We start from the raw sequence: 16904 nt of genomic DNA on the forward strand, positions 1-16904 counted from the left end.
TTTTTTTTTTTTAAAGATTTATTTATTTATTTATTTGACAGAGAGAGAGATCACAAGTAGGCAGAGAGGCAGGCAGAGAGAGAGGAGGAAGCAGGCTCCCCGCTGAGCAGAGAGCCTGATACGGGACTCGATCCCAGGACTCCGAGATCATGACCTGAGCCGAAGGCAGCGGCTTAACCCACTGAGCCACCCAGGCGCCCCTGGTAAATTTTTTCTTATGTGTTCTTTTTTTTGTTACGTGTATTTTACCTCAATAAAAACAAAAACAAAAACAAACCTGGGTGTAACATCCTTTGACAAGCCCCCTCCAGTAGTGCTGGGTTTTTAACTTTCATACTTGCGTAATGTTAAAATTTCACTATTAACTTGACACGTGATAAAAAACGTGGATTTGGTAATCATGGAGCTGCTACATAACGTATCCACGTGATACGCATCATCGTGTAGTGGTTAAGAAACACAGGCTCAGGGGTGCCTGGGTGGCTCAGTGGGGTAAGCCTCTGCCTTCAGCTCAGGTCATGGTCTCAGGGTCCTGAGATCAAGGGGAGCCTGCTTCCCCTTCACTCTCTGCCTGCCTCTCTGCCTACTTGTGATCTCTCTCTGTCAAAATAAATAAATAAAATTTAAAAAAAGAAAAAGAAAAGAAAGAAGCACAGGCTCAGGACCGAACTTGGAGCTGGATCTGAATCCCAGCTTCACCATTTGACCTGTTCAGGGTCACAAAGAATTTACACTATGTCTTAGTTTCCTCTGTGTGGAAGTGGATCATCAGAGTATCTATTGCAAAGAATATATGAAGTGCTTCGAATAGTTCCTGATGGGCACTTAAGTACCACATATGTGTGAACTACATTATTGTTTAGTATAGACTATAACTGATTTGTAGGGCACTATTTCTCAAAGCACATCAAAATAATTTGGATACCTTGCTTAAAATGCAGACTTTTAGATCCCAAATCTTTTTTTTTTTTTTTTTAAAGATTTTATTTATTCATTTGACAGACAGAGATCACAAGTATGCAGAGAGGCAGGCAGAGAGAGAGGAGGAAGCAGGCTCCCTGCCCAGCAGAGAGCCTGATGCGGGGCTCGATCCTAGGACCCTGGGATCATGACCTGAGCCGAAAGCAGAGGCCTTAACCCACTGAGCCACCCAGGTGCCCCAGATCCCAAATCTTCTGAAACAGCATCTTTGGATATAGGTTCCACTGTATAAAACCTGCTACTTCAAAGGGGGAAAACTGGAGTGGGAATGGGAAGCACCTGGATTCAGATAAAGTGACCAGAAGACTTACAGGAATAGAGAACCAGGAGCAGTGGTCAGAGGACATTTCCTCAATTTTTAGACAATAAGAATCACAGAAAATTCTGATTCAGTAGTTAAGTGCACTTTCTGAAAATGTCCCAAGTGAGTCTTCTCAAAGAAGTTTGGCAAATAATGCCCTAGAGGCTCCCACAGATTTTAGTATTCCCCAATTCTGTTTTAAATTCAAGATGCGGTGAAGACCTGTGCTCCTGAAGTGCGAAGTACCAAATGAATCTATTCATGCAAAAGCACTGCGGCATTACTGTATGGTAGGCCACAAAAGAAGAGGTGATCTCATTCTCTCCCCATAAGGAATTTGTTGAAGAATGAGCTACAAAACCCGTATCTTATTCTCTCCTTACCTGGAATTACACATTGTGAAGTACATCATGGACTTCAAAGGCCGTCTAGAGTCGTGGTTGTCAACAATGTGGTCCCTCAACTCAGTGGCATTAGCATCAAACTGTCAAAAATCTAAACTATCAGGCCTTACCCCAGAAGCTCTGGGAGCAGGGCCCAGTGATCAGTAGTTTAATCGCCTTCCAGATAATCCTGATGTTCGCTCAAGTTTGGGAACCACTGGCCAAGCCAAAGGAATCTCCTTTAACAGTTTCTCCACCAAAAAGTCACTGAGTACTTCCAGTACTCTGCTTCCTTCCCAGCCCATTGATTTGTCCCCTCCTACCCCACATTCAATTAACCAGATTCAGAGAAATCATCTACACATTTCAAAAACAACATAAAACTTTATTAAGAACATCTTATATTGTCATCAGATACAGGCAAAGAAAAAGGGGTAAATAAACAGGGAAACTTCATCTTCCCATGTGCTATTGCCACCTCAGAACAGACTCGTGTGCAGATGGCTGGAATTACAGATGGCAACAAATGCTCTGTATAAATAAATTCAGTAACACAATGCTCCCTTTCTATACAGAGAAGAACTGGGTTTACACTTTAAAAAGCTTTGATATAGTGCAACAACTATGAAACAAGACTACATCTTTTAGGAGCTATTTCTTAATAGAATACAAAGCAGTTTTGTAGCTTTATTTTATTTCATATAATACAAATTTTTAGAATGGAAAATTCAGAAAGGGCATTCTAACTTTCCAATTAATTTGTACTTTTGAGTTTTTTCTCAGAGCCAGTTCAATAACTCTACTTTAATTGACGATCTGCTCATCTGCAGTGACAACTGACAACCTAGTTTTGTTCTTTTAATTTTGCAAAATCAAGATAACCAGGTCATCCTAGCTTTTGCTGATTCTGAAGGAATTCTTATAGAAAAACCCTGATTCAGAGTGCTTGTGAGAAGAGGGACCAAAATAGCTGCATCTGGACTGGTTTTCCTAGAGGGGGAGGCTGGCTACTGAGCACAGCTGATTTTCTCAGACTCCCGGGTTCCCCCAGGTGGTTATTTTACTTACTGTAGTGATGGAAGGAGCAGAGGGAACGCCAGGGAAGCTGTTCAAATTGCCACTCCAGACAGCTCTCTGCACTGTTTGTGGAGAAAAGAGTGATGGTATCCATTCAAACCACAGTACCCCTACTGCAAGTGTGGTGACATGCTTTTCTCTCGAGGGGCCAGGCCAAACTGCACTCAAAGATGCATGATTTGCCTCATGTACATACACAGTGGAGAAAATGCTCATGATTTACAATTTGGTATTACAGTACCCTATCTTACCCCATTTCTTGAGAAAATCTAAGTCTACCTTTTAGAAAGGAAGACGATTTGCTGCTAAGGCTTACCAAGTTAACTATCGTAAGGCTGAAAAGATAACTTCTAAACCAGACCATAGTATTTGTGTTTACAGTTAGTGAATTAACCAACAGCTAAAGGTTTGTGAAGGACTGGTCAAAGGGTGGGACTGGGGGTAGGATTCAGGTTGAGTACTATCACTTATCACAAATCGCATCAAGCTCTTTAAAAAAATAATGCATTTTTATCATAAATATTTAGAACAGATACTGGCATTAAAATCAGTACCTAAGTCAGAAGTCTGTCTTAAATGGTGAAAATATTTCAACAAACTTCTAATAATTCAAATCTTCCCAGGAGTACATAGTTTATAAATTAGTTTTAAATGGAAAAAAATATATTTTGAATGGGTAAGTCACCATTTTAGCAGATCATAAATAAGATCAAGACGTTGAAAATAAATTAATATACAAGTTTTTGCTTTCACTTTAACAAGATAAACTAACTTACATGGTATACTTTTCTAACAGGTATTAACTAGGTTTTTATAATTGTGCACTGGTTACCCCACTACCCCCATGCTAAATCTTCTTACATATCCTACACCTAGGGACAGAGGTACACAAGACAGACAGACATACACCTCAATGTGTGAGTCTGGCTGCTGCACACCATTTCCTTAGTTAGAGTGATGTTACAAATGCTGGTCAGGATCTATTAGTAATTTGTCAACCACATTACAAGTTAAGTACACTCGTGGTTAAGTGGATTAGGTTCCCAGGTGAGCTTTCTGTGATAGTGTTTACAGGGAACCTAACTACTATTGTTTCTGTGAGAAAATGTGCCCAGAGTCCCAAAGTTGACTAGAAGACTGGAATATAAGCCATATATGTATGGGGACTACTAATATGTGTCTATGTTTTGAAGAGAGGTCAAACGGTTAAAAGCACTGTTTTCAGAACTACTGGGTACTGAAAATAAATATTTGCCTTCTCCTTCACATATAAATTCATTTTAACTATAATTTCTAATATTGAGAACAAAAGAGTGAAGCCATTCAGACTAGTGAGACATAATTGGCTTGTGGGATTTAACAGATGTTTTATTAACTACCTAGCTTGAATCTGCTTACAAGGAAAAGAAAAATGTCTAATATGTAATGAATGAAAATAATGTTTATCCTAAGTCATTATTGAGTACAAATCCACAGCTTAACAATGTGATTTAAAAAGAAAGCAGGAGAGCATGCAACTGCTCTAACACACAGGGTTAGAAATAAAAGGTAAAAGTACATTTGTTTTGGTAATTCTAAATATACAAATATAGCATTTGCCAGATCTACCCTGTAGTGTAGCACTGCTTAATTTCCAAATATACAGTCATTCAAAAACTTTAAGGAAACATTAAAAATGTTCCAGGTTACTTTACTGAACTTCAAGGAATATTGTGTTGAGAGTTTAGAGCTAAAAATACTATTGTTTTAAAAGTTAAATGGCTAAGCAAATAATAAAAGTATCATTATTTTATTTCTTTTAAACCCCTAGATGGCTTTATGTTAAAGGGATTCATTATGTTAAAAGGAGACTGATTTGAAAATAGCAATCAGTTCCAGAATCAAAGTTGTCCTCTTGGTAGAAGGTCAAATTTTACAACACTTCCAAAGCATTTCCATATTAATCTATTCAAATAATTCTAAACAGTTTGATCGAGGGGGTCCCTATTTAACATTCCTTTTATTCTACACTGGCAGCTGGAATGGAACCCCTACAGGACTACTGTGGAAAAGTCCTCTAAGCTTTAATCTGACCCTTACTTTAGTGTTAAATTACTGACCTCTAGGGAATAAGGAATCAAAGGTATTAAGAGGCACAGAACTGATATTTTGGTCAGGGAGAAGGGTAAAGATTAAGTTGGAACATTTAGTCACTTCTACAATCAAGTCCTAACTATACCATAATAAAATCTCTACCAACTCTTGATTACTTCTCACCCTTTAGGAATTACATACTTTACAGTGATTACATACTGAAGAAAATAAAGAAAAATATTTGAAAATACACGAAGAAATAGAAACATGGAATTTCTCACAAGGCCCTGGATCAAAAAAATTTACAAAAAGATCTTTTGAAAATAATCACTATTTGTGAGCTTATTAATACACAGAGATCATCACTTTGTTTAAACTAAGTCATATTAACTTACCAATAAAATAGTAAACAAACCAACATTTTAAACAATTTTATAAATTACTTGTCACTTCTTTTGTTAGTCATTCTCTCAACCATATACAAAAATAATGCTACAGGACTGTCCACCTAACCTGTCTCCATTTCTTGCAAAGTCCTGGGCCTTGGAAAGAGACTGGTCATCAATCTTCACTGTAGATATCCCCGGCAAAGGGCAGGTGCATGTGGCTTCCAGTGACATTGGGCAATCGGGATAAGTCTGGCAGGCTCTGGATCCGGGACCTGAGTTCTTTGCGCACCAGGGAAACTCTGGCTAACTTGCGCTTGTATTCCTGTAACATCAAACCACTTTCATTAGCATTCCTGGAGTTGAGAGAAGAACAATCTAGTTAATACTCTGCATAAAATCTGGTATTACACTCAGTTAATGCTGAATAAGAAAGGATGATTACAATGTTAGCATTAGGATCAAAGGAGGGACTTTGGAAATATACTGCTAGGTAAACTATTTTTACGAAAAACCACAATCTTTATCTTTTCTTTTTTTTGAGAGTATGAGAGCACAAGCAGGAAGGGGAAAGGGCAGAGGGAGAAAGAACCTTAGGTTCTATGCCCAGCATGGAGCCCAACTCGGGGCTTGATCTCACAACCCTGAGATCATTATCTGAGCTGAAATCAAGAGTCAGATGCTAAATTGACTGAGCCACCCACAATCTTAAACAGTTGTCACACATCTGTGAAAAGAAAACTACCATATTAATAAACTTACCCTCAACATATAAGATTTTAGGGCACCTTTGAGCTTGGATAAGAAAAAGCACATATCTGTTTTCACAAACCTAAATGAACATTATTTTCTATTGTGAATGTTGGCAACAAACCACAGGAGTATTATCAGTACCTTTGAGTTTGTCTCCAACAGAAATGAGTGGCTACAATGTTATATTACATGTTCTTAAAGCTATCTTGAATACTGTTTATTTATTTACTTATTTGCCAGACAGCGAGAAAGAGAGAGAGAGAGAGAGAACATGCCTGGGTGGTGGCAGGCAGAGGGAGAAGAAGACTCCTGCTGAGCAAGCAACCCAATGAGGGACTTGATCCCAGAATCCTGGGATCATGACCTGAGCCAAATGCAAATGCCTAACTGAACCACCCAGACGTCTTAATATTGTTTAAATTTATCATGACTTTGAAATTATGGTAGTTATTAGACCAACTAAATGTTATTTAATGTCTCAGTAAAGAAGCATATTTTATTATACAAATTTCATTATATCAACAACTGTATTTTATATATAATTGGTTTCCTTTGTAATGCTATGTCTTTTACTTTCCACATTAAAATACGGAACTTGAGGGGCGCCTGGGTGGCTCATTGGTTAAAGCCTCTGCCTTCGGCTCAGGTCATGATCCCAGTCCTGGGATGGAGCATCACATCGGGCTCTCTGCTCAGCAGGGAGCCTGCCTCCTCCTCCCCTCTCTTTCTGCCTGCCTCTCTGTCTACTTGTGGTCTGTCAAATAAATAAAAATCTTAAAAAAAAAATAAAAAATAAATTAAAAAAAAAAAATTTAGAAGGGGTCCAAAGCTTCACCAGACCACCAAAGGATTCCAATGGCCCAAAAAAAGGTTAGGAAAGCCTGCCAACAGTGGCCCAAAGACTCAGAGACTGGAAACCAATCAAAATCATATTTGGCTCAGAGGGAAACAGCCCATTCTCTACACTGGGAATCTCCTTTTAACTGCAGTTGCCAGACTTCCACATGGAAAGGGAGAATCCTTCTATGCTTCATCACCTAGTGGAGGTGAGATGTGAAAGAGGGAATCTAGAAAATGGGTATTCTTCCTTCTAGAAAAGATGAGAACTTTCTCCCTCCTTCTAACCAATAACCAAGGCTGACCTCATAAACAAGATAGAAAAACTTACTGATAAGCTTTCATTTTGGGCAGAAGGCTTATCCACAAAAAGCCATTAACTTTAGTGTTTCTCAACTCTGTACATAAGAATCAGCTAAGAGGGGCACCTGGGTGGCTCAGTGAGTTAAAGCCTCTGCCTTCGGCTCAGATCCTGGTCTCAGGGTCCTGGACTCGAGTCCTTCATTGGGCTCTCGGCTTGGCAGGGAGCCTGCTTCCCCTACCACCCCACTCTGCCTGTCTCTCTGCCTACTTGTGATCTTTGTCAAATAAGTAAATAAAATCTTTTTAAAAATTCAGCTAAGAAATTTTTGAATAAACAGATTTTTCAAGAGTACTTCAGTCCTACTACATATCAATTAAATGAGAATAATCTATGGAAGTGGGTCCAGAGTTAATGAATTTTGTAGAAGTTCCCAAAAGAATGCTAATACAGAGTTCTGAGCCACTTCTTTAGTTCTACCTACATGAAATCAACTTGTGAGGTTTCTTTGCATGACTGAGCCTCCTCCTTTAAAGAATAACCACATGTGAGGAAAGGGATTTTTAAGAATTACTAAAACTCAGCTGCTCTAAGGGAATGGGGGAGAGGAGAATTCTGAAGCACAGGGAACTGGGCACAGTAGCTGGCAAAGCAGGCAAGGCTGGAAAAGTTCAAGGACAGCTTTGGGTACAGAAGAGAGATTTCAATTCTTGCCATGTCTACATGTCCCTGCATCTCTAATTTATCATGAAGATCAAGATGGAGTAAAAGAGAAATCTAGAATCTCAAGGCATGATTTTCCCCTACCCCTATCCCCTTCACCAGTGATACACATTGGAACACCAAGTAAGTTTCAGCATAGTACCTCAGAGTGGCACACAAAAGATTACCACCAGAATATTGCACATTCTAGATGCATACTTCTCAGTAGGATCTCATTACACATGTCCACATTTAGCACATTTCTTTCTCAAAACACACTGGTATGGGGCAAACACTACTCTCCATTTGTCCCACTGTTCTTCGCTGAATCATTCTTTTTTTTTTTTTTAATTTAAAACATTTTTTTTAAAGATTTTATTTATTTATTTGTAAGAGAGAGAGAGAGAGCGAGCACAGGCAGACAGAGTGGAAGGCAGAGTCAGAGGGAGAAGCAGGCTCCCTGCGGAGCAAGGAGCCCGATGTGGGACTCGATCCCAGGATGCTGGGATCATGACCTGAGCCGAAGGCAGCTGCTTAACCAACTGAGCCGCATAAAGCACTCTGGGGTCAGCATGATATATTGAGATGCTGTTCAAACATATTTATAAGCAATTATTCTCTGCTAAAGAATATGTTTTGAGAAATGTCTTATGTACCTTTAGTGGTTATTATTGCTCACCCTAATTTCTAGTTTCTAGCATCCTCATAGGTTGTTCTTCAATAAAAATTTGATTCAAATGATACTGGCAACTAAAAGCCTTCAGCTAATTGGTATCTATTGCAAACAAAAAATTGGCAAATATGAAAGTATAAAAATATAAAAAGCTGCCATTTATTGAATGTCCATTACATGCTACGCATTAAAATAGAACTCATTTAATTCTCTCAATAATCTCATGAGAAGAGTTATTATCTTTCATACACATGTGAAGTCACACTTTTCCCAAAGAGAAAGAAAAGTATGTAGTAGTCAAAAGCTTTTTCTACTGTCATAGGCAGGATCTCCTACCCAGAAGATTTAACGACCTGTGGCAAGCTGTGTGATGTGAGCCCAAAGAAGAAGGTGGATGAAACCTGGTATCTATCTGATAACATGACCCAGGCCATAGCCCTGAAAGTCTTAAATTACCCAACTAGGTGGTCTAGAAAGAGGCTACAAGATTCCACAGGTTGGTTTCGTACAGCCACAATGCTTACAAGAGGATGTATTACTTTGATTTGATGTACAATAATAGTACTTCTCTCAGATCAAAATCATCGCAGCACCATGAATGTAATCTCACAGCACTTTTACAGAAATGCTATCACAGCAGTCCCTGATATATGGCAAGTATAAATTTATTAATGGAGATACACCATTTAAAAAATGAACAAAGAAATGAGGTCTCCTGCCTCCACAAAGCTAACATTTCAGGAGGAAGGAGACAAAAAACATAAATATTATTTCAGATATGAATACAGTAAAGAAAATAAAGTTGGGCCAAAGGAGAGTAAGAAGGATCCATGTAGGGGGAGAGTTAAGAGGGGATTAAAGATTCAAACTGTTGTTTCAGAACCACTGACCTAGAGGAGACTGACTTCCATGACAGTCTGAGGAGTTCAACTGACCCACCTCCTGGTGAAAACAGTTTCTAAAAACCATACTAGCCATTTAAAGCTTCTGGAAATGATCCTAAAGGCAAAGAACCTGTGAAGAAATATCTGTTCCAGAAAAATACATTTGGAAAGGCGAGCATCTGTGGTATGTGAACCAAGATGTTCCCTCCCTGCCTACTCCCAGTTAAGCAAGGCAGACTCCCCTCAGACCACTGCAAGAACACAAGAATCACTCCCTGGCAGCTCCCAGAGGGCTTTCTTCCTGAGAGGGGCAAGGCATCAGCATTTGTGATGCTGCCCCTAGTTACCTGCTGCTAAGGCTGCCTCAGGATAGTGTAGTTAAGGGCCCAGGGGCTCTTCACTCTTTGCCTCTGTTGGTGAAACAGAGACTCTGTTTGGATGTGGCAAGCCAAGAATACTGGGACACTGACAACCCCTGCACCCCATTTGGGAGGTGATGCTCTAATCAGAAAGGGAAAGCTGAGATGAAAACAGGCTGCTACACCCCTCCTCACTCTTACTAAGAGCTGAACGCCTACAGCAGAGGTAACACTCAAACAAAGGTTTACCGTTGTCCCCATCCCTAGTTACAGACCCCTGACACAAAAGATTTTTGCCTGACAGAAGCAGGCAGTAAAACAGATAGAACATAAACTTGTCAATTTTAGTTACAACCACAAGGCAAGGAGAAGTTCAGGCCTAAGGGTACTGTCAAGAACAGTGGAAGCTATGGTGAAAGGCAATTAGGAGATTGTTAATAGGAGCTAAATTGTAGGCCAACTAATTTGCAGGAGAGAAATAGGGAAGAAGACAGCTAGAAGGTGACTTTCTGATGTTAGAACAAATATCTAACACTGACCCCAGAAAGAAAATCAGTATTCTCAAAGAGTGCACTCCATGCTCACTGCAACATTATTCACAGCAGCCAAGATATGGAAACAACTAAGTTTCTGTCAACAGATGAAGGGATAAAGATGATAGGGTGCATACACATATAAAGGAATATTATTCAACTGTAAGAAAAAAGATAATTCTAGCATTTGCAAGTGGATAAACCTAGAGGATATTATGCTAAGTGAAACCAGAGAAAGATGAATACTATATAATCTCATTTACATGTGGAATCTTAAAAAAAAAAAAAAAGGAAAGAAAAGGTGAACTCAATAGAAACAGCAGAATGGTAGTTACCAAAATCTGAGATGTCAGGGGGAGATGGGGAGATGCTGGTCAAAGGGTACCAGCCTTCAGTTTTAAGATGAATAAGCTCTGGAGATCTAAGCTACAGCATTTTGACTATATTTAATAATACTGTGTTGTGTACTTGATATTTGCTGAAAGGAGACCTAAGTGTTCTCATCACACACACAAAACTATGTGACGTGATGGATGTGTTAATTACACTGAGTGTGGTGAAAACTTCAACAAAGTAGATATATATCAAATCATCACACTGTACAGTTTAAATATACACAATTTTATCTGTCCATTTTACTTCAAAGCTGGTAAAAACAAATCTCTTCTTATTCTATTAGTAAACCAACATTGCCCCTCAAACCCCCCAAAACTCCACAAAAACTCCTAGGCATGAAAGAGAAAACAAAAATTATGGGTCCAGTGGCACACATGTACTGTATCAGGGTAAGTAAACCTGAGAAGTCAGTCAATAGGTAAAGCCATGGGCACCTGCGTGGCTCAGTGGGTTAAAGCCTCTGCCTTTGGCTCAGGTCATGATCCCAAGGTCCTGGGATTGAGCGCCGCACATGGGCTCTCTGCTCAGCAGAGAGCCTGCCCACCCCCACCCACGCCCCCCACCCTGGCTTCTCTGCCTACTTGTGATATCTGTCTGTCAAATAAATAAATAAAATCTTAAAAAAAAAATAGGTAAAGCCAATACTGTTTTTTTTTAAATCCCTTTCATAATCTTCTCATTCTTTTCTTTTTTTTTTTTTTAAAGATTTTATTTATTTATTTGACAGAGAGAAATCACAAGTAGATGGAGAGGCAGGCAGAGAGAGAGAGAGGGAAGCAGGCTCTGGTCTTGTATAATAACTACTCTCTATACATCACCTGTACCTTACAACACCTACTAATTTACATACCAACATTACAGATGACAGTATTCTGACTTGAGATTCTAGCTCACTGCATATTTCATTTTTTCAAAAAATTCATCATTCTGTTATTTGATATTGAATTCAAAGGTCTCAACTGATCTACTCCATACTTCAGTTCAACGTTTCTTGAGTATCTACTATAGAAGGTACCAGTCACTACGTTAGGAACACCAAGATGAATCATAATCCTCACCTAGAAGAATATACAATTTAATGGGCATGCAAAAAATGAATATTACAATAAATTATGATGTATTCCATTAGATGCAAAAACCACTTTCTGTGACACACCAGAAATGGAGGATGGAGCACTCTGCCACACTACATAGACCAGGGAAGGTTTTCAGAATTGAGGAAATGTGAGTAGAACATAATAGGACATGGGAACAGCAAGACAGCAGGGCAGTGAGAATGAAGGGCACGCTATGTGCCAATTCACTACCACCACAGAGCATGGTGCAACATGAGAAATTAATTTCATTAGCAAATACAGCCACATTTAAGAGGACAAACCTGAGGAAGAATCCTAATTAGGAGTTTACTGTCTAGGAAAGACAGACTAGGGCCTGAACCAAGCCAGAAGTAGAAGAGCACGTCACAAACTACACTGTACGTCAAGCAGCAATGCATTTTTTTTTTTTAAGATTTTATTTATTTATTTGTTAGAGTGTGAGAGAGAGCACAGGCAGGCAGAGTGGCAGGCAGAGGCAGAGGCAGAAGAAGCAGGCTCTCCGTGGAGCGAGGAGCGACATGGGACTTGATCCCAAGACACTGGGGTCATGACCTGAGCCAAAGGCAGCCGCTTAACTGACTGAGCCACCCAGGCATCCCAGCAATGCACTTTATAAACTACACTGTGTGCATGCAATACCTTAATTCAAAAGACAAAAACAATTTGTAGTAAGAAAAATTAGCAAGACTGGTTATAGTTCTCATGTGAAGAATGATGAGATTTCAAGCTTGATGAGTAGTTGGATGGAGATGCTATGATCTGAGATAGCAAAGACAGGTAGAAAATTGTTCAATATTCAGTATGTGAAGTGTGTTACCCTTGGGACTTCTATTAGAAGGCACTTGGAAATGTGGTTCTAGCATTCTGGAAGTAAGATTTGGGCTTCAGAGGCAGCAAATAAAAACCTATCTATAAACCATGAGACATGCAGGAGCCCATTAGGCCTTTATGAGTACATATATAGAAATGTTTCTGAGCCACCTTACACCATTTTGCTTCTCCCTTCCCCCACTCTATCTTCTGTATATCTGTCATCACACAAGATAATGTCAATCTTTGCTTTTTGTGGTTTCAGAAAAAAATTAAATGTATATTGACCTGATTTACTGAATCCACATGATTCTATGATTCTAATATACACCAAAACACGGCATGTCCCCTCCCATTCCTGGTAAGAATCACACAAGAAATAGAAGTAGGCTAATGACAGAAGGCAGAAATGTTCCTAGTATTAAAAAGGACTAAAAAAAAAAAAAAAAAAAAAAAAAAAGCAGTGAAAATTAATCAGGAAGCCTACATGTGGAAAGGTTTGAACTTTTTTCCTTAGGAAATTACTAATTTTCCCAACTATTTTGGGACTATGTTCTAGTACTAATTTGGTACTATGACTATCCAACCCTCAGAAGAACTATATACCATTCACATCCACTATGTGAAGAACCCAGCAATCATCCTTAACCAATGCAGTAACTGCTCTCCAAGTTCTTATGAGAGAATTCAATATAAAGAGGTATAATTTGAGGTTTCAAAAAGGTCCATTTAAAGCATTTCATAATTGCAAAATTTAATGGATTCTCACTCCTAAAGTATGGCTGTACCTGGTGACTTATTTCCAAAGAGAAGAGTATGAAAAGGGGAATAAATCAACTAACTTTACAGTGGAGAACCCAGACAAACAATGCCTCAACAAAGTGATCTACGGCACATCAACACTGATAGGTGATTTGATAGTTAAGTACCTTGACAAAATGTGATGAAAATGGCACTTGACCTCTGCGTCTTCCTCCTTCCTTCCTTCATTCCAGTCTAATTTTGAGAAAAACATCAGACAAATCCCAACTGAGGGACATGTCATGAAATTCCCGAGCAATATTCCCCAAAACTATCAAGATCATCAAACACAAGGAGAGTCAAAAAAAAGTGTCACAGCCAAGAGTCCAAGGAGACATGACAAATAAATGTAATATGATAACCCAGATGGGATCCCTGGACAGAAAAAGGATATTAGGTAAAATTTTAAAAAATCTGAATAAAGTGTGGAATTTAGTTAATAAAAATTGGTTCACTAATTATGACAAACATACTAACATAAAATATTAACAGGGGAAACTGGATATGAAGTATAACGAGAACTCTCTGTACTGTCTTCATAGCTTTTCTGTGAACTTAAAATCGTCTAAGATAAAAAGTTTATTTAAAAAAATCTAATGGACAAAATAAACATTTTCCCAGGTTACCGAAGCCCCTTTGCCTACATTCTTACCTTAATCTTCACAAAAGATTAAAAGACAGGGATCACTATCCCTGTTTTACAGATGAGAAAACAGATGTAGGAAACTCAGCATAAACTGCTCAAGTCAGAAATGCCTGACACCCGCCACACAACACATTTTATTTAATAACATTCATCAAAATTAATAATAAATAGATCATTATTCTCAACAAATGCTACAACAACCACCACTCAGAAAGATGATACAATAAAAAACTATTCAAGATCTTTTGTAGAATACCATTTATATTAAATTATCTAAATTCTGATGCAGATTTGTTATGAATATTGCAGGACGATCTGCAACTTCGGCCTCCAAATAACACAGTAAAGCAACACACAACATTTACTAACAAATAATGAGGGATTCTGTAGTATTAAACCTGCTCTGAACACAAAATTTTTCTGTAGCCAAAAATGATACAAATTTCTCTTCAGAAGCTTTTGTCCAAATTATTTTTACCTGCCCCGGATCTGCATCCAATTTCTATCTATCCTATAAGGGCCAGCTTAAATCTCAAGCCCTCCAACCGAACTTTCTCAGATTACTTCCTCCACACTGAACTTTCACTACTACCTGATCACTCAACAACATCCTGCTCTGACATGCTACTGACTATTCACATACTACACATATAGGGTATACTAGAAAGTTGATGAACACTGAGAACACCAATAATAACAAAACAATTCTAGTCATTTGAATAGCTAAAACCCTTACACATAGAGTTACATTTCTTAAGAAATGCAACATTCATAAGAAAATACAGATATTTTCATTAATGGTTCAGCTACAACCTTTTATATTTTTAAGATTTATTTATTTGGGGGGGGAAGGGCAGAGGGAGAGAAAATCCTTAAGCAGATTCCCCACTGAACGGCAGAGCCTGACAAGGGCTGGCCTGATGCAGGCTGATCTCACAACGTTGTGATCATGACCGGAGCCAAAATCAACAGTCAGCCACTCAATTAACTGAGCCACCCAGGCACCCCAAAAATTACTTTTGAAAAGAGGATCTAAATCAAGTGAAAAATTTACCTGAGTGCTTTTCTACTAGGAACAAATGATATTTAAATTAACTAGAGAACCAACTTTGCATCTTTTCCTTCTACAAATTCTTTTGTCTTAACCACCTATTTAGCCAAAAGCTATTTACAGTATTTTAAATGAGACACATCATAAATCCATAAATGCTTTTTATTTTTATTTTATCTTTTTTTAAAAGATTTTATTTATTTATTTGACCAGAGAGAGATCACAAGTAGACAGAGAGGCAGGCAGAGAGAGAGAGATACACACATGTGTCTCCATCCCAAAGGCCAAAAGCTTTTTATTACCATGTACTTCAGCCTTAATGCATTAGGTGTGATGTCATGTGTGGACTGAAAGTGGGTTAGAGCTAGCTTGAATTCTGAACTACCTTTTGAAAACCCTTTCTTTACAACTGAGTATGTATTGTCTAATCTTCTCCATGTTAGAAAACCTTTAAGACCAGACACTACAACAGAAACTTTTTCTACTTTAGCCTCACACTAACTTCCTGAGCCACTAGTTACTTCTGAACTTAAATACTATTACACTCTTATCTAGTCTTCACATCCATAATTAGGGTGAAACACACTTTGTGTCCAGCAGAGCACTGGATATGAACAGGTCTCTAGTCAATACTTCTGGGCATGAAGTCAGAAGATTTGGGTGTCAGTACTGCCTCCTCAGTGTAATACCCATGTGACTCTAGGCAATGATTCCATGAGATTATCTAAGCCTCAGGTGTTTTCTTTATAAAACAGGGAAACCTATTTTATAGGGAGGTGGGGATTAAATAAATTAATGTACAAGTTTCCAAATAATTAAGTACTATATAACTTGTGATTACCATTCTGGGATGGTACCAAAACCATCTTGCACTAAGAAGAGCTAAGAAAATCAATGCCCCCAAATTGGAGTTCTTCCTCATTTTAGGGCTGACCCAGATACTGTTTTTCTAAAATTCCAGTTGCTTTAAATGTTTTATTTCTGAATTTAAATATTTATATTTAAATATAAGTAGCATCTGTTTTCCTGCAGATGTTACTAATAATTCGACTCTTAGGCCATACTTGACAGTGACTTCTTAAAAAAGCCTTAAGAGAAGAATTTCAAGTGCATCCACATGTGGTCATTAAAAACTGGGTAACAACTGCAAGCATCAGGCCTGACATGTTACAGCCCCTTTCTCCCTATCCGCTGAGAGCTGCTGTAGCAGGAGGAATGCATCAAGCAGGAAGCCCAATATGGATTCTACTTAGCAAGCTGTGCAGCATTTGCAGGATGCAAATCTGAGCATAGCCCAGGCTTCAGAATGCTCTGAAAACAAAGCTTTGAGAAGTCACTCTCACTTTTCATTTGTGAAATCAATCCTCATGGTCCTTTCCAAGAACAATGTGATGGGACTGGGTAACACCCAATAAAAATATATATTTGGATTTTTTTTTTCAGCAAGGGAAAGAGGGAACATCTGAGCATGATGGTTAAAGACTTTACCCAACAGTATTTCTTAACGATAGATGTAGTGGTGTAGTATTTCCATGACACCTTGTTTCCAAAGTATTTCCAAAGGCGCATCTTTGCAAATATCTAAGCAATTTAATTTCTCCCTGTGTATCTTAATATATGCATCCTTAGTCTGAAATCTGCTTGATTAAGTTCTATTTAAAATTCACATTTTATCATTCTCACCAGTCTTTATTGTAACTAAATATTTGGTAATTAAAATAAGTAAATTCTTGGGTCAGAAAAGAACAAATTAGTGTTGAGGGTAGAGTTAGTTATCCTCATGCAAAACAGTACTGAGACATAATTTTTATATTCTAGAACCAATCTTTACAATCTTGGCTCTTTTTATTTGTGCTCTTG

At 38.4% G+C, this 16904-nt stretch overlaps 1 protein-coding gene across 2 annotated transcripts in view; it reads right to left on the bottom strand.

Annotated features, from left to right (window-relative positions):
• Positions 1-2023: 2023 nt before the first annotated feature.
• The window catches only part of RPRD1A (regulation of nuclear pre-mRNA domain containing 1A), a 75527-nt gene continuing 60646 nt past the window's right edge, over positions 2024-16904 (bottom strand). The window contains exons 7-8 of one of the 2 annotated variants that reach the window (XM_059409478.1): positions 5329-5526; positions 2024-2804 (exon numbers count right to left, since the gene is read on the bottom strand). In XM_059409478.1, coding sequence (XP_059265461.1) covers positions 5377-5526 — 150 coding nt within the window. In that variant the 3' untranslated portion in view covers positions 2024-2804; positions 5329-5376. Of the gene's footprint in view, positions 5527-16904 lie in introns of both variants that reach the window. The other variant, XM_059409477.1, reaches the window with a different exon arrangement.

The sequence above is a fragment of the Mustela nigripes genome, chromosome 8 (assembly GCF_022355385.1).
Source record: "Mustela nigripes isolate SB6536 chromosome 8, MUSNIG.SB6536, whole genome shotgun sequence".
Classification (NCBI taxonomy): Eukaryota; Metazoa; Chordata; class Mammalia; order Carnivora; family Mustelidae; genus Mustela; species Mustela nigripes.